This window comes from Barbatula barbatula, assembly GCF_947034865.1.
Source record: "Barbatula barbatula genome assembly, chromosome: 5".
NCBI classification, from domain to species: domain Eukaryota; kingdom Metazoa; phylum Chordata; class Actinopteri; order Cypriniformes; family Nemacheilidae; genus Barbatula; species Barbatula barbatula.
Window position 1 is genome coordinate 9,999,933 of NC_136769.1, and position 18,067 is coordinate 10,017,999.

The following is an 18,067-nucleotide window of genomic DNA, read 5'->3' on the forward strand; positions in this document are numbered from 1 at the left end:
TTAACTCCCTACTGATCGTAGTTCACCATACAAGACTCTATTTTTATGTCTGTATCTCTCTCACTCTGTCTCTCTTTCTCTCCTCTGTCTCACTTTCTCTGCTTTGTCTCTCTCTACAGATTTGATTTATAAGCTGGCAAAATGTACCATTTGAATGAATGGAATTTATCTTTGATTTACATTTTATAGTGGAGCGAAAACTGTGTGTGTATCCGAGGGCTTTTTCTAATGGAGGTGTAAGAGACAGTGACTCTGGGGGTTAAAAAATTATAATAACATTATTTCTTGGAATTTTACACCAAATGGTGTGAAGTAGCACAGTCTTACAGCAACACCAGGAAAGTTCAGAAACATATCAACTTGCTCGTGTATGAATAATATGTGTGTGTGTGTGTGTGTGCGTAGGGGCGTGTGTAAACAGCTCTCCACCTCAGCAGTTTGAAGCAGACACAGTGTTGTCCCCTCAGCCCTGAATGAGGGTCATTTGCTAAGCCATTAAGAGGATTGGAGCGGGTTGATCACTCCCCGCCAGCCCGCAAACTCATTTATTTCTCCTGCTGGTATTAGCCTGAGATTTGCTTGATGAACTGAACCTCAGATTTGACCCGTGACCTGAAAACTGTGTTTTTAACTTTTTGGCATGCAGCTCAGTTTCTTAAATCATGTGTGTATGCTTTTAAACCGAATGCGTCAGTGTCGCTTTTTTCAATCAAATGGCTTTTTTTAATGACCTCAATGTGCAATGAGGGAGCGCACACAGCGCAGCGTGTCATCAACTTATGTTCACATTAATTACACGCTGAATTAATAGTGTTATGCGAAAATCTGGATTAGTGTTTCAGAGGATTGCTGAAGTTTTCAAACTTTAACTATGTTTTTAACTATGAGGAGGTGTTAATCTACAAGATTGGTCTGTGTGTGTGTTATTTTTAAAACATTTAATAAAATACAAGTACTATCTACCAGCTGTGTAATTGTACTACACCTAGTCACCTAAGCATATCAAAACCTTATACAGTTTTTAGCCTTTATTCTCAAAATATCATATAATTTAATGATTTGGTTTGTAAAGGCTTTTTTTATAAAGGTCATGAGAATCCGGATCTTTGACTGCCAGTGTATATGTTTGCATGTTTGTGTTTGCCTGTAAATCACTCGTCATTTGTCTCTTTAGAATCAGGCGGAAGCTCATTATAAAGGCCATAAACATGCTCGTAAGATGAAGGCTTTAGAGGCTCAGAAGAACAAACAGCAGAGACGACAACTCGACAGTGCTCTTCATAACCGAGAAAGAGAGCGAGAGAAGGAGCGAGAGAAGGATCGAGAGAGGGACAGGGAGAGAGAGATCGACAGACTGAAAACAAGTGGTCAGGACGCACTTCCTGTCCAGCAGAATGACAGCGCTGCAGAAGGATGTAAGTGAACTCACAGATAATAAGTAATGCGTATATGTGGACAGAAATGCAAATGTAGGCCTACATGTCTTCAGAGCTCTATAAAGACCTAATGAAGCGCTATCTTTTCATTACCTTAGAAGAGGGGTTCCCAAACTTTTCAGCCTGCGATCCTCAAAATAACAGTGCAAGTGACTCGAGAAACAACGTTGCGCGCAAATGCGCACATGCACCTATTCTACTCAAACGGGCATAATAACACCACAAAGAGCACAGTCTAACATAATATTATTTTATAGTTACTTTTCCAACTGATTCGAGTGCTGATGGATGTGTCTCTTTTCATACGTTACCTGAGGACTGCGGTGCTTTTCCTCCCTCCTCAGATGGCCTCCCTGCATTGTCTTTGGTCGATATTATTCAACGTTTGATTTCGACAAATACGAATATCCTAAATTTAAAGCCTAAAAATAATCTGCGTGCACATGGGACTGTTTATCATGGTGCTGTAAATGGACTTGCTGCACCTAACCTGATGCGTTTGCTAATGTCGTTACTGTGACGTAATCACCTCAGGGCCTCATGATCGAGGGGGAGGAAATTCCTAAGGCTGATGGCTTTTTATTTGCCTGGTTTTATTTTTAACTTAACTCATATTTTTTCATTTTGTTACAAGTACTGATACGCTCTTTCTAATATTTAAAACAGAAATTCTGGAAATCAACTTGTGACATACTCATTTGTATTGTGCATATGTTGAACTGGGACGTGTCGTTCGTAATGAGTATGCGCAGGAGACGGATGTGGAAAGTCAAGTGTGCAAGGGCCTTTAGAATGAGCTATTTCTATCTACATACACTGAGGATCCCCCTTGTTTCTTCTGTTAATACAGTAGGTTATCGATAACATAATGACATCTTAGTTCTGTGCAGCCACCGTAGTGCTTCGAAAGGCAGGGGTGGAATGAGCCAGTGGTTGCAATTTATAACCTCACCACAAGATGCTGCTAAATTCTACACCTTGCTCATTTAACACACGTTATATAGATGTACCCCACGAAGCAAATTTTTTGGGCTCACCTGGCTGAGCTATTTGTCGAGTTAAAAAACCCATTCATCCTGTGGATTGACACGATTTTAGTTCCTAGCAGAGGACTTGTCACAGGAAAATGCTGCATTGAAACAGAGTACTGAACAACAAACCATGCACCCGAGAGCTCTGAGCCTTCGGTCTCCAATAATCTTACCATTTCATAACTTGAAACTCTGTCTATTCTTCTCTTCTGCCCAAACTCTATAGAATATGATTTGAAAGGCAAACTGAATGTGGGCTAAGGATATGAAATAAAAAATTGAGAGAGGGAGAAAAGGAGATTCCCATCCCCATGGAACGGGACCTGGCGTGATGAAGTGAAAGAGAGACAGGGAACAAATGAAAGTGAACAGAGAGGGCAGAGAGAATATGAGAGAGAGAGAGAGAGAGAGAGAGAGAGAGAACGCCAAGCTCATCAAATTTTATTTTAATATTTGGCCCCCATTCATAGCGACACAACAGAGAGAGTGCCGAATAAGAGAGGAAGAAAGGAGATTAGATAAGAAAGAGATTTTTAAAGAGCTACAGAGATGGAGAGTGAGAAGATTAGCCGTTGCAATTTTGTCTCAAAGCTTTTGTGTTTGGATTAACGCTCGCACATGCCAGTATCTCTTCATACTAGAGATGCTTGTACGTTGTAGTATGTCAAATATGTATATTGTCCTTTAAAAATGTAAGGTTCACGTTCAAACTCAAATTTACTCCAATATACAACGCAATCAGTAATATTGTCATGGGACACCGCTCATCAATGTCAATCAACTAGGGTTTAGTGAATTCTATCCAATCAAATTACAGAGGCCAAGCAGAACTTAAACCAGTCAAACTGAAGAAGACAGACGTGTCAGCCAATTAAATGGAAGAAGACTGGAAGACAGAAGTTCGGTAGGCAGGCGCTAATAGAAACCAACTGCGAATTCAGTTTGATGACTGTGAAGCAGTGAGATATGGGAAGTCAAACATAACAAAGTCAACTGTTTAAAAGGAACCTTGGGTATAGAGAGATGTATGGGTTAATATATGAACAATGGCATTGACTTCATAAATGTGAAATTAAAAAACAGTGTCACAGTATTCATAAACTAATTCTTGGAGGCCTTTTTTGCATCAAAATCTGTGACGTCAAATGGTTGCAACCTAAACCCGTTCTCTTAACGCTACAGCGAAGCACACATGTTTTCCAAATATAAAAGTAAAATATGAGACATCCAACTTAAGATCAGATACATAAACAAAGGGACAGTAGGTGGTGGTATGTCCTATTTACAAAAGCCAGCATGCCTGCTATAAAAGAAGAATGCATTCAGTAAGCATCTGTTCAAGGTATACGTGCATTAAATCATTGCTTTAATCTACTGTCTTTAAGCAGTTAAAACTAATTAAGACTTCATCATCCACCATTATCGTTAATTTTATACATTATGAGAATGTACTGATAAACACAAAAATAATATGCTTGCGGTTTGGTTATTTATTCTGAATATTAGCCCCCTCAGCTGACCGAGAGAAAAGACAATAGGCATCTGAGGTTGATAAATCAACATCAAAAAGTCAAAATCGTGATCAAATGCATTTTATAATGGCTAAAAACATTGTGTATATATTACATTCACAATGATTTTGGTTATTTATATGTATGTTTTTATTGTTTCTGACCAACAATGTTAAAAAGTATGAAAATACCCCAAAAAGCATCTTTATTTTATTTCTTTATTCTTTTTGCATTATTTATATACATGTTTATCCTACAGCAAATTTACAGAATAACTGATTAGTGTATCTGTTCAGTTTGGCTGCCTATGCATACAACCATTTTACATCATCGAAAAAGAACATGGAGGCCTCCTTAGGTTAAAATTAGTATTACATTTAGGTTTTTTTTAAAGAAATTAAAATATCGCTATTAGTGTAAGGCTACTACTACGTATTAAGCCATACATCTCTCTATACCCTGAGTTTCCTTTAACAATAAAAATGATAAACGGTAAGATACAAATTTTGTGAATTCTGATGTTTTAAATGAAAGATTAGGTGGTTTGTCACATAATGTAAGATGTTTAACGTGCATTCGACTTAACATTCCTAAAAGCATAACCGACAGCACACCATTTCTAGCAGCAGTTCTTAATCCTGGTCCTCGCTCTGCATATTCTGTATTCTCTTATCGTTCAAGAAGCGCTCTTCTAATGAGCTGGTGATTTAAATCAGATGTGTTAAACAGAGAGGGACGCAAAATATGCAGAGCTGGGGGTCAAAAGGACCAGGATTAAGAATCGCTGGTTTATACCATTCAAACCATAAGATAAGACTGTGTAAGTTATATGGTGGACTTAATTAACATTGAAGAATTCAATAGATTGCAGAACTATTATCACAGGTAATGAAATGACTATTTTTGGTCAAATTTATATTTAATGTACAGTTTTTTAATGCTTATTGAAGCTACTAAATTATGAAACCCAAATTATTAAAACCAAAGCGTGGTGTTTCTCTCCTCTCTTTTTGGTTTATAATTCTAAATGCTCACTTTTGTTAAGACTTGTATGTTGACTTTGGCCTTTTATTTGATGTAATAAAGCAAGAGTTTTTAGCAAAGTCTACTCACACCTTTTTGGCGGCACGTAAGTAAATGATTTTGTCTAGGAAATTATTCATAAGTAGGAAGTCATTACCCTTAGACTTAAAACAGGTTCAAGATAATACTTGAATCTTTGACTCGGGTGAGTTACATGTCATGGTCAGTAAAGTGTTATTTACAAACATTACCCTAAATTGCACCGACAAAATTGTGATGTTAAAGTATGATTTGTGCATCAATAAGCTGGTGTATTATGTTGACGGAAAACCTTCTACTTAAGCTAGTAAATGTCACTTATTGTGTATGGTAGTATAGTGTGTTGGTTGCCCACCTGACTAGCGGGCTAAGGTAAATAATGTCTAATTCATGCACAAATTCAGTGCATCAGTCAGACACAATGTGGGATTTTGCTCGATGATAGATTAATGCTGTCATTTAACAAATAACACGCTCTCAAAGCCACTCTCATCTCATACACATTCACACACGAGAGTCAGAGCAAATCACTCGATGGATTTTGAAATCCTCTCATGCTTAAGCGCACACACACAATTTGAGCTGATTGTATGATGAAATTAGCACCGTACTGACATTAAGCTTGCTGCTGCAGGGGCCAATCACAACTCTACGAGCTTGTCAGCTGTTGTTAACAGTCATGAGATGCAGAAAGTGGACAGGGAGAGATGGGAGGGGGTCTGGAAATTTCTAGAGGAGTCTGAGGAGCTACTGTTGAAAATAAAAGAACGCTTTAAATGCTCTCTGTGTCACAAATGGTTTTTATCATGAGCTCCCAGATCGAGTATGAACTAACATTTTCTGCATTTTAATGATATTATGACTCAGTCTGGTGTATGAAAATAGCCAGCATGTTCAATCCTGTCCTCCTTTCTGTAAGTGAGCTGTCCAAAACGGAAGAATTTCAAAAGCGTGATTCATAGGCATCACTTTTGTTTGAAATGAGGTGGGGAGAACTGAACTTGGATGACATGTGCTGGTTGTGACATCACAAATTGGCAGAAAACTAAAGCTCATGAAAATTAACTATGCAATTTAAAGAAAATAACATTTCATCATTTATAAGATCCTTTAGCAGATCTAAAATAATTCATGTAGGCAAAATACAAGCAGAAGAAAAAAGTATAAAGATGCAATATCTAACCGTTGCCTTATTTGGTTGTTAAGTGGTGACGTAATGTCATGATTCTGCCTGCTCTTGTCTTGATTTTCTGGTCTAGGGGCAGAATCATGACAGACCCACGTGTTTTATGTGGAGAGAAACATATTATTGTCAATCAGGACATAATATGCGTTCTCTCCAGTCTCGTCATTTGGCCCCGCCCCCTCGTTCCTAGTAAGTCCCTATTTAATGCCCTCTTGTCTATTGTCTTGTGCTGGTTCGTTGTACATGTTTCCTGCCCTGTATTAGTCTGCCAAGTTCATGTATGTATAGTGTGAAGGTCCTTGTTTGTTTTTCTAGTTGTTTATTTTTGCCCCCCTTGTGGGAAGTATTTGGTTTCAATTTTTGTATCAAGTTTGGTTAGAGTTTTTCCCCATCGTGGATGTTTGTTTTGTGCTTTATAATAAAGCTTCTGTTAACCCCTTCATTGTCGCTGCCTGCAATTGGGTTCTTCCTCTGTGATTTGTGACACGTAAAGAATACAGTTTCCGGGTCCGAGCATCTATTAATTTCAAGCGGGACTACAGCTTAAACGGCTGTTAATGAGCATTTACTTAAGCTGAGCATTTATTAAATCACAGTATACACTACAGTCTTCAGGCTTACAGAATTTCCGACATCAATAGTTGAATAAATTATGAAAAATGCCACGTGGGATTTCGTTATGAAGATAAAGGTTAGGATCGTGGTTTTCCGATAGTTTTACAGCTCGCCATGAGCGTATATTAGCTTTTTTGTTGTTTGACTATAGCATCTTATTGAGAATTTGGACCCAAAAACAGTATTTGACCTTCCATATACTTAACATCCAAATAGCTAATGTGACTTTAATTCTTCATTTCAAGACAGCCTGTTTCCTACATCTTTCATTGCCGCTCATGGGATTTTGTAGATCAGTGAATAAATGCATGAGTTAACAATTCATGTATGAATAGGTGGTCTAAAGGTTACTGACTCCTTGGTCAATATAACACAAAGGTAATGAAAACACTAGTTTAACAATTCTTTCAAACAACAGTCTTTGATGCATACCTGTTTGAAACGGTTTAATAGGCAAAATGAGCCATGGCAATGACCCATCCCATCTGAGCCCAATGCAAGACATACACACTCCATAGAGAGATGGCTGTTACCCAAGGCAATTCTCTCCATTTCATTAACTTTCGCACATTTTTTGGTGTGAAGCGAAACTTTCCACACTCACAAACACACAGGTGCTCGCACTCAAACACACAAGAAATCCCCTTTTAGGGAAATCAGTATAATGTACATCTCAATGAGGCACACAAGGATCAGTCTACTAGTCCCAATAGAAGGGAGTTCAACATTATCACACGCATGTAAAAAGATTTGCTCCTACGTAGACACAAAGCCATTTCACATGTTAAAACCCTCAGTCAGTGTAAAGGTCAGTTCAGTTCTCTCAGATGCTTCATAAATTCACAGCTATTGCGTACAAGTCATGTTGAAGGGAATCCTGCTAGTGTTTGCCTCTAGACATATCTAGAACATAAAAAATATTATTTGAATTTAAAAGGGATTCAGGCTTAATGCTTGTTTGCTACTAATTTGTCATTTGGCTGACTTATTTACAGTAAACGTACAATCATCTTAGAACAATCTGAGTTTAAAGGCAGAAGGGAAATTTGCTTTATACATTTCTTTAAAGTTCTTTTAAACACAAAAGAAGAAATTTGGAAGAATGTTGGGAAGCAAACAGTTCTGGGGCACTTTTGACTACCATTGTCATTTATCCTACTATTGTAGTCAATGGTTTGGTTGCACGCATTGTTCCAAATATCTTCATCAGAACAAAGAAGAATTTAAGCTAATTTGGAACCACTTAAGGGTGAGTAAATGATGACAGAATTGTTATTTTAGGGGGAACTGTTCCTTTACAGATATACGGATATAAATAAAGGGTTAGAGGTTCAAAACATGAACATCAGTCTATAAAAATCTCAGTCTGAATAATGGTACATTGACAACAACAGTCTGAACGTGAATGTGTGTGTGTGTGTTTGTATTCCAGAGTGCTGCACATTTCTATCAATTTGGATTTGAGCCTCCAGCTAAATTACAGCCAGCAGGCATTTAGATATTTGAGCGGAAAGGATGGTTTTATGCTTAATAGTGGTGCTCCACTGTTGGCTTACTGGTTGCAGCTGTCTCCCAGATAGTCCGTTGTAAACTTTTTTGCCTGTGTGTACTGAAGTTTTGAAGTTGCATTTTCAAGTTTTGTAACTTTATCATTCGACACGTCATCTTAAAAATGCATTGAGAAAGAGATTAGTGTCTGAAAGTTAAATAAAGCTCAACCACTAAAAATATCACTCTATATACATACTGTTTATATGGCAGATTTACTCTCTTTCTTTCTTTCTTTCTTTCTTTCTCTCTCTGCAGCTGCGGTCTTTGACTCAGACTCTGTCATAAGGGTGGACAATGCTCACTCCAGTTCCGTGGTCTTAACGCCTACATCAGAGGTGTCATCTGCAGACCTGTCTGTCCCTTCCCCTCATTCCCAGCATACAGATAGCCCACCGGATGCCTCTGTTGTCACCAGCGAGCAGGACAGCCCTACAGGAGAAACACAGGCTGAGAAGGACCCCAAAAAGACCAAACAACACCTGCACTGTCCCATCTGCAAAGTTACAGTCAATTCCACCACTCAGATGGATGCTCATAATAGTGGTGTGTATTTGTGTGTGTGTGTGCGCGTGTGTGCACGTGCATGCGTGTGTACTTGACATATCGGTGAATAACATTCTACTTGTTTGCTAGGCACCAAGCATAAACTGATGATGGAAGGACAAAGTGTTTTGCCAAGAAGGCGAGGAAAAGCAATGTCGTCCCGTGCCTCATGTAAAAGCAAGCGATTGGCCAGTAAGGGAAGTGTGGGCGTAGCCAGCAAGAGCTTCTACTGTGAAGTTTGCGAGATTCATGTGAACTCTGAGACTCAGCTGAGCCAGGTAACAATAAACAAACATTTACACCTGCATACACATGACACAATAGAATAATTGTTTGAAATAATTATAATTGTATATAAATTAGACATTTCAATATATATTAAGACTTTCTAAAAACAACTTTTTCTCAAAAATCATGTTTTTTTATTTTGTATTCCAAGTAATATCAGTCAAACTGCACTTGGATTGTTTAGATTAACTAATAGTAAAAAATACAGCTAAGTAACACAATAAAACATGATAAAAACATAACTTTTTTGAACAATTTAAAAAACTGATTTACCTGTTTTTGCAAATAAACTCTTAATGTCAGTTTAAAAATCTTGAAAACGTGGACCAGTCTTTATCTCTTGCAAATTGGTCTATATATATCGTTTCATGTGTATTGGTGGTCTTCTGTCCACTCAGGCCTGCAGAACATGACATTTAATGGTATTTCACGCTTCCCTTAACCCACCTCTAAAGTGTAAAAGTGAACAAGAACAGCCTGTTTAGTGACAAAAAAAGAGAGAAATTGCTCCTCTTACTTTGTCTTGGACAAGTATGAATTGTCCCATTAAAACTCGTGCAAAGACATTCTGTAACACACTTGTCATGATGTCAGGGTTGAAAAACTAATTTTAATTAATTATATATTAATCTCTGTATTTTTCTGCCTAGCACATGAACAGTCGAAGGCATAAGGATAGACTGGCTGGAAAGCCCCCAAAGCCCAAGTTCAACCCTCACTCCAAGAGCCAGCCTTCCACAGCAGCATCGGTGAACACACACAAACAAATACACATACACGCACACACACACACACACACACACACACACACACACACACACACACACACTGAATTATAGCAACTGAGCACTGTTGATCTCTCACAGCAGAGCATCAGGTGGAACGGTTATGCGAGCAGTGCAGTGTCTGCAATGAAGAAAGTAATCACCCAATGCAATCTGTCCTCTCTGACCTCACAGGTGAGTGACAGTACTGTAGGCCAATCAGCAGCTCACGATTGCAATGTGTGTTATGAAAGCTTCCTGATTGTATAATTATTTTTCATGCTTTCCCTTAAAAAAACATTTAGACTTTTTTGTTATACATTGTAATTGATTCTCTTTCTGTCTTTCTCTATCTTTCTCTCAGACTAAGCTGATTCTACAGAAGCAATTGACAAAAAATCTAGCCGCCAACTTTTTCCCCACCCACTTAACTCCACCCACCATCTGCACTGTTGCAGCCAATCCACTCGCTCTCCGTCACCCAGCGGGCACTGCTTTTATTCAGACGCCAATCCTTGGCCCCGCCCTCTTTCGGTCGGCACCAGGACCTCTGAGAGCCACGCACACTCCCATTATTTTTTCACCTTATTGAGTACCCAAGCTCATTCAACAAGTGATTTAGCCTTACGGTCTATTCACAGTACCGACAGTCTCTGTACAAACTCGTGCCCCTACTCTCTCCAAGATACACACGCAGATAAAAACAAACAAACACACACTCCATTAATGTTCCCTATAACCCTCAAAGACTGTGCCCTATATGGGTCACTCTTGAACTATGCAGCAAAGGGAGAGAGTGTGTGATATATGGAAAGAGAGAGAGAGGGAACGCATGAGATATAATAGACGGAAGCAAGACCCGTCCGTATATGGGAGGGGCTTCAGCGCAAACACCAGCCCACTATGCAGTTTGATTGACAGGACACGCTGTCCTAGGAACGGCTGCTAAGGCGATGAAAAATAATCTCTATGAAATGGATATTTAGCTTTGCTTTAGATATTTATCATTATACAGATATTAATCAGGTTTTTCTTCTATAATTTATTAGAGTAAGCCAATGTTAGAGACCTATAACTGCTCTAGCTGTACGTTTAGTGAGGAAATGCAAACATCCCTTTACTTGACGCAGTTTTTATTATTTTTCAAATGTCTGTTTTTACGTCATTCCACATGTCCTTGGTCTGCGTTCACATGGTGCGAGTAACCTCATCTGACCGGCTTTTCTTACAAACACAAACCTCATCGGTCTGTCGGTTTACAGCTGCTAAAGCTCACTGTCATGGGTAATCACACAGTAATACCGAGTGTGAGTCTAATAGGAGAAGGTGACAATTTTGTAGCACAGCAACGCTCTCATTCTAACACTCACACGCGCTCGCTCTCAATCAGTCCCAATTTTCTCAGTGTTGATGCATAGATTAGATGATTCGAGATTGCAGATGCTCACACACTTACACACATACACAGTTTTAGATTAGATGATTATGGTCGAGTCACAATTTGACGTGGCCTTTTATGTCTACATATTTCGTCCTCAGTATTCCCTCATTACGGCCTGACAAAGGTCAGCGTGCCTGTCAAAATATCTGTGTTCCATCTCGATAGAGCTCTAAAACCACAGCATGTTATTTGTTTGTTGTACGTGTGTATGATCCTGAACCTGTCACGAGTTCGTTGCTCCTTTGTTTCTATTCAACAGAAGAAAAACATTAGGGGTTTGTTTCTGGAAGCGTTCGCCGGTTTAGATGCCGAGATGAGCCATTGCCAACACATAATGACTTTAATAGCGGTTGGTGAATATATTACAGTAATACTATTGAAAGGGATTTTTGGTGCAATAATGTTACAAGAATACACAGTGTATTATGTATAAAAATATCCAAATGAAAGCGTGCGACATGCTTATATTCAACGATAGGGAAATGAAACGATCAAAACATTGACTTTCTAAAGCACTCTTTGCTATGTTTAATGCTTTGGCCGTCTCCTGCCATGTCTTTGAATCATCTTTATTTACTTTGCGTTTTTCAGCAAATATTTATAGGCCTTTATGCAATTAAATGGTTAAACTAATGACAGCCCTAATAAAAAAAGAGACTACAAGTATACAAACTGTTAAAAATCTGTCAAAAACAGATTATTGACCCAGGATGGTCATCTGATGGTCTTGGGTGGATCTCCAGACCTTATAATAGCAAATAGGTGTTGATGTTGAGTCTATGTGGTTTCACTGAAGCCATCGTTCATCTGTTATTTTTTTCAATGTGTCCACAGAGCTTTTTTTTGTAAATATTTTACGAATACATCTTTTAAAATTGATCTATGAATCAATAACATTTATAATATATTCACTAAGAATTAGAGTAAATATGTAGAATTTTATGAAATGTTTAATGTAGATGCTTTATCTGGTTATTGTAATTAATGTAATGATAAGAACGATCTCTTCTTGATGAAGTTAATACTTTTGTTGCCATTTCAAATAAGCAGATAATCTAAACTGAAGTAGATACGTTTATGTAGTTTTCGTGTCAAATTGTAAGTGCTTTGAGAGGATTTTTAGGGAACGGAATATAATGCTAAAAACGGGCCGTTTGAGACCCTAAACACCCAGATAAGGGCATCACAGTCTGGAGTCATGGGTAAGTCTCATGCCCACTCAGGGCTCTTGCTTTCCAGACGAGGTATCGCCCTTCGGGAATGAAGCCTGGGGCCTTGAACAGAGCTAACCAACAACAGCCATATTGAAACCAAGCTACAAGAGGCATGGACAAATTCTGACTTTTCCTGAGGACACTTTAAAACAGAGACTTTGCTTGGACTCCATGATTTGTTTGTTTGTGTGGACGTGCGTTTTGATAACTCCTGAACATCACACCAATCCATCCTCCATAGCTAGAAGATCCATGGAAAGACAAAATGTGAATGACAAATAACATTTGTGTCTCAATGAATATTGGTTTCTTGAGGCACCACTGACAAAACGATTCCATTTCTAGATGTGTCACGAGGTCCATATGTTTGGTTACGATATAAGTGTGACTGGCAAGTAGGTAGTTACACGTTGCTCATAACGTAACCGTTCAAAAGTATCTTTATATTATTTTGTTTGTTCTGGGCTTTGTTTGTTTCAGTGTAGTGAAATTCAGTCTTTAAGCAATAATTGCGGATACTGGAGCATTTTAAAGAAAAATGAAGATGACTTAGTTTCTCTCCCTCAGTCTGTCTTGTACGTTTTCCCTCTTATTGTTTGGCGAGTTCTTATCACAATAACATTGCAGCAGCTTCATTTGACATTTTCCTTTTTTTTCTTGGAAATCTGATGTAATTGAACGTTTGCTGTGTCACAGCAGGGCACTCATGGAAACATCCGTTGCCAGCGGTGACAAGACAAGTGGATGGCATTTTTAATTTCTTCCACATACCTCCACTGTGCTTCAGGACAAGTTGACCATTCACACACAGACACACACATACACATCTTTCTTCCTACTTTGTGCCAAACTCCACAATGATAATGCCTAAATGCCCTATTAGTTTTTCAATAGTATTTTTGTCTTACACGCAAAGACATACACACATAGAAACACACCATGGTCAAAAAGCACAAAAGTATTTCTCCCATAAATATGCATCTGTTGCAAACTCATGGAGCCGAATGTGCAAGTGTGTGTGTGTGTGCGCGCGCGTGACTGTTCTACTGCAACATGTGTAAACTGTGTCAAATCCAGCTAGATGTTTTAAAGGCATGAACCAAAATGAGAACATTTAAACAATGCTTCTTAAAAGGGACATGGCCAGTATTGCGTACTTTAAATATTGACAGACATCGTACTTGTTCGCTACTACTCGATGCATTTTTGTGTCTGTGACTGCAACGAACTGTCATCTGACACAGAGAAACGTATTTTCATAGGGTTTTGGTTTTCTGACTCATTTGCTATTTCTCTGTACAGGGTGTGTATGAATGCGTGAAAACGAAATAAAGCAGAGAATGAGAGAGAGAAATAAATCGATTAGATCTTCCACCTCAGCGCTCTGGCTTTTCTTTTATGGGATTGTGCTGCTTTTTGACGGGAGCTTGACAGCTTGTCATGGCGTCTTGTCGAAACTCACTTAGACATGTAAACTCGCCAAACGTGCTAGAGGCCATAATTTGTAAAGCTGTCTGACACACTCGATGATACACACACGTGCGACCAGGTTTAGTCGTTTTATTATGTTCCACAATATTAATGATCGGGCGCCCCCCTGTGTTTATAAATAATACTGCAAGAAGACTGACGTTAGCAAACAGAGTGCACACTAACAAAGTGCTATCATCACAATTTGAAAAATGAATGGCTGTTTTCACCTTCTTGAAAACCTACAAATAGCTTTATAAAAGTAATATATACGTATTTACTTTTTGTTACTAAAACTGATTCAATTTAACTAGAATATGTTTAACAAATTACAATTTTCAATGCTTCGGGGCACTGTTGTTAAGATGTTGACCATAACAATACTAAACATTTAATATTTCTTGTCGATTACTTTTTATGAGTTGTCAAATGACACAAAGTTGATAAAATACATAATTTTACTAGGAACTAAACCAATAAAAGGTGCTGGTATCTAGTCTACTGGTGCTTTTTTCAGCCATGTATTAAATGAACCTTTTTTTAAAGGGAAGATAGCTTAAACTAACCATTAACTTCAGACAAATTGTTCATCGGGTATAGGGACACATTCTCTGCCTGGCAGAAGCGGGGTAACCCTCTATTATTAGGTCACTGCACATTTAGCCATGAACTAAATGTAATATCCACACCGTAAAAAGAGAGATAAAGGGCAAATAAAACCACCTCTGCCCCTGCTGTCATGTCCAGCTCATCTACTTGTAAGACAAGCTCTGTGCTGTGTATGAACTGTGTTAAAATGATTGAACTGTGTATATTAAAATGATTTTTGATAAATCTGTTATAATATGAAGGAATTCTCCATATTGATAGTTTCCAGCTGTTTTATCTGGATTTTGAATTTGGCATGACATTGTTTTAGAATTTATAGATATTTTCCAGGCATAGGGATAATTAAATAAATTATAAAAGAAATGTGCAATGCCAGACAAAAATATTTAATAATATGATAATCATACAGTACATAATGCTTTGTAGTGAAAATACATTAATGCATCAAAACAAATGTCAACGTGAAACAGTGCCATCCCATATCAGCTAAATATTTAAAGCAATAAATCACAACTTTTTTAGGCAGAAATAATAGCAACTGTAGCATCAACGGTTAAACGTATGTCAATAATTTACATTTCAAAAGGATAAGATAATTTGTCTTATTACAAAAGCTAATTCAAACATACAGCGACAATCTTTACAAACTGCCATGCTCACACTGCCGATCAAACACCACCAAGTATTAAACGGGTGCACAGCAACAACTGTAGGCTTTGTGTTCGTTGGTGCGAGTTAGCTTTAATTTAAAATCGAGAATGTGATGACACAAGGTTTATAAAAATGTAACTGAAATGCAGTGTCATGAGGCAAACCATACAATGGCACAGTGGTGATACTCTCACAGATTCGTTTGACTGTGGACACAGAATGATTTTCTTGTGAATTAAAACAGTAAACATTTTTTTGATTGAAATATCTGTATAAATTTGATCAAATATAAAATCCTAGATATTAAGAAAAACCCACGTTCAGATTGCAATTTAAGACTTGACAGTAGCAGTCATAATGGCAACCTCATATGCAAAATACATTTTCTACAATGAATTTAAGTGACCCTTTCTACTTTTTACATAAAACGTAACAACTATGTAACTGCAAAGGTACATATTTCAGCGTGGTATAATTAATTCACAAAAAAACTTAAGAAATATTTTCATAAACAACTTGGAAATTGTTAATAAATGAAGTAACTTTATAAATGTTTCAGAAGATGTGTATCCTTCATTGAATATTGTGGCAGTCCACATTGAACCAAAAATTTTTTCCTTTAACATTTCCCTCTTTAGAGATCTTTCTTGCTACACATTTTCTGACTAATATTCTCTTCTCCCTGCTCCTCTGTGTATTTCATTGTCCATCTCTAGCTGTCCTGGGAGCCACTGCCCTTGTTCTTGTTGCGGCTGAGAGGGAAGGTGGATTTGCTCTGAGGTTGGGTCATTTTACTGGCCAAATGAACGAAAGGCTCAATAAGTGTTCGTCTGTCGGTCACTGACACTTCCCACAGCCTGACCTTCTCCTGCCGCGCCCACTGCTGAGCCGCCTCGCTGTCCACTCTCCTCTGATCTAGTAGGTCCAACTTATTACCCAGAACAACAATCGTCACCTGTGATGAGACACAGACGAGAGAATCACTGATAAACATATATTTACATGCATGGTTTAACCTTAAAGGGGTCATATGACACGGGTAAAACAAATATTATCGATTGTTTTAGATGTAATGCAATGTGTATACACGGTTTAATGTTCAAAAACGCTGTATTTTTCACATACCATGCATGTTTGTATCTCCTCTTTGCCCCGCCTCTCTAAAATGCACAGATTTTTTACAAAGCTCATCGCTCTGAAAAGCAAGGTGTGCTATGATTGGCAAGTTAACCAGTGCGTAGTGATTTGGTCGAATACTACAAGCGTATGATGGAAACATAACGCCTCTTAACATATTTGGAACATCAGGTTCCAAAGCAATTGTACTGACAGGTACGCCCACCTTACCGCTTAAATCATACCATGAAATGACGTAGATTAAACTGATACGCTTTTAGATAAAATGCATATTTTGTTCCGACACTTTAGTTCTTGAAATTTTACATGTCTTATAACTTACAATTTATAACACACCAAAGACACAGAAAACACATATTTGCGCCACAGGACCTTTTAACAAGGAAACAAACCTCTTTTTTATCACGGCAGCGGTCAATCTCTTTCTTTAAGAGCTCCATGCGTTTGAAGGACTCTTTGCTGTCAATGCTGTAGACCAGCACGAATCCGTCTGCGAAGCTGAAGTAGTGTCGCGGAAACTCCTGACCATCACGCAGCCCTCGCGTGTCATAAAACCGCACCTGCTCTCGGGTGCCACGGTCCGTCTCCACAGACCCTATGTAAATATCCTCCAGCGTCTCCATGGTTTCAGAACCTGAAAATAAAGTGGTATGTGAATTTGATCAATTCTGGGACACTTTGATTGAAACTTCTCTCAGATACGTGCTGTCAAAATCCTTACCTACAACATGGTTGGCATAGAGTAACTGCTCTAAAACAGCAGTTTTACCCACCGACCATTGGCCGCATACTACCACCTTACAGCTCTTGCCCATGATCAGGTACAACCGCTCACAGTCTTCATAAAATAAACACACACAGGGACAAAACATGGGATTAAGAAGAAAGCAAACATATTTTTAATAAATATATGAGCCTGTATAAGGCTCTCAACTTGAAAATAACACATCAACAACGTCAGATAGATATGACAATAACGCAAAAATTAGCAACAAGGTATACAATGTGTTATTCAAAATAGTAACGTTATGTGATGTTTCAACACTATAAAAGCCCCGGAATTCTCTCTTTTAACAAAAAGAAATCATTAATTCATCATTGTCACCGTTTTGTTCAACTATAATAATAAAATCACATGACGGGCTACTGGTTTGCATACACCTGCAGCGTCTTTAAAGCATTATTTTATCACCCCGTCATCACTGTCAGTGATCCTCAAACTACTGTACATTGACTTAGTCATATTTTATAGAAGAACAATTTTAAAACAAAAAATAATTCAAGAAAACGTTTAAAAGAAGCTAAGATGTACTCACCCAACGCCTCTTCCTGTTTATTGCAAATGACGTCAGCCTTTGACGAAACACGACGCCGTTTCCGCTGAGCTACAGTGCGCCCTCATCTGACGGGAGGACGAGATCAGTTTCAATTTCAAGTCATGTTTTTAAATACAGTTTTTATATATCATTCAAACAAATAATTATATAAAGGGCATAACACGATGACCTATACAGCAAAGCCAATATTTGAATACCAAATTATGCTGAAGTCTAAAATA

General features: G+C 38.1%; 2 protein-coding genes across 5 annotated transcripts in view; one reads left to right on the forward strand and one right to left on the reverse strand.

Annotated features, from left to right (window-relative positions):
* The window catches only part of znf385c (zinc finger protein 385C), a 60,436-nt gene extending 46,421 nt beyond the window's left edge, over nt 1-14,015 (forward strand). For 2 of the 4 annotated variants that reach the window (XM_079455819.1, XM_079455821.1), the window contains 6 exons: nt 1,175-1,415; nt 8,648-8,935; nt 9,026-9,213; nt 9,874-9,972; nt 10,090-10,182; nt 10,352-14,015. In XM_079455819.1, the coding sequence (XP_079311945.1) occupies nt 1,175-1,415; nt 8,648-8,935; nt 9,026-9,213; nt 9,874-9,972; nt 10,090-10,182; nt 10,352-10,579 (1,137 nt within the window). In that variant the 3' untranslated portion in view covers nt 10,580-14,015. The remainder of the gene's footprint in view (nt 1-1,174; nt 1,416-8,647; nt 8,936-9,025; nt 9,214-9,873; nt 9,973-10,089; nt 10,183-10,351) is intronic. The other 2 variants (XM_079455820.1, XM_079455822.1) reach the window with 1 other exon arrangement.
* A 1,072-nt stretch (nt 14,016-15,087) lies between these two features.
* On the reverse strand, nt 15,088-17,905 carry nkiras2 (NFKB inhibitor interacting Ras-like 2). Its single transcript, XM_079456757.1, has 4 exons — nt 17,826-17,905; nt 17,231-17,347; nt 16,902-17,143; nt 15,088-16,327 (listed from the first exon to the last, which is right to left on the reverse strand). The coding sequence occupies exons 2-4, from the start codon at nt 17,322-17,324 to the stop codon at nt 16,085-16,087; spliced, it is 579 nt and encodes a 192-aa protein (XP_079312883.1). The 5' UTR covers nt 17,325-17,347; nt 17,826-17,905; the 3' UTR covers nt 15,088-16,084.
* Nucleotides 17,906-18,067: the final 162 nt, after the last annotated feature.

Bases quoted from the DNA above. Each gene is read 5' to 3' on its own strand.
- nkiras2 (XM_079456757.1), bottom strand. From the start codon at position 17,324: ATGGGCAAGAGCTGTAAGGTGGTAGTATGCGGCCAATGGTCGGTGGGT. The intron at 17,144-17,230 runs GTAAGGATTTTG...CTTTATTTTCAG, and splicing joins CTATGCCAACCATGTTGTAG to GTTCTGAAACCATGGAGACG. The intron at 16,328-16,901 runs GTTTGTTTCCTT...GTCTCATCACAG, and splicing joins GCTGCCGTGATAAAAAAGAG to GTGACGATTGTTGTTCTGGG.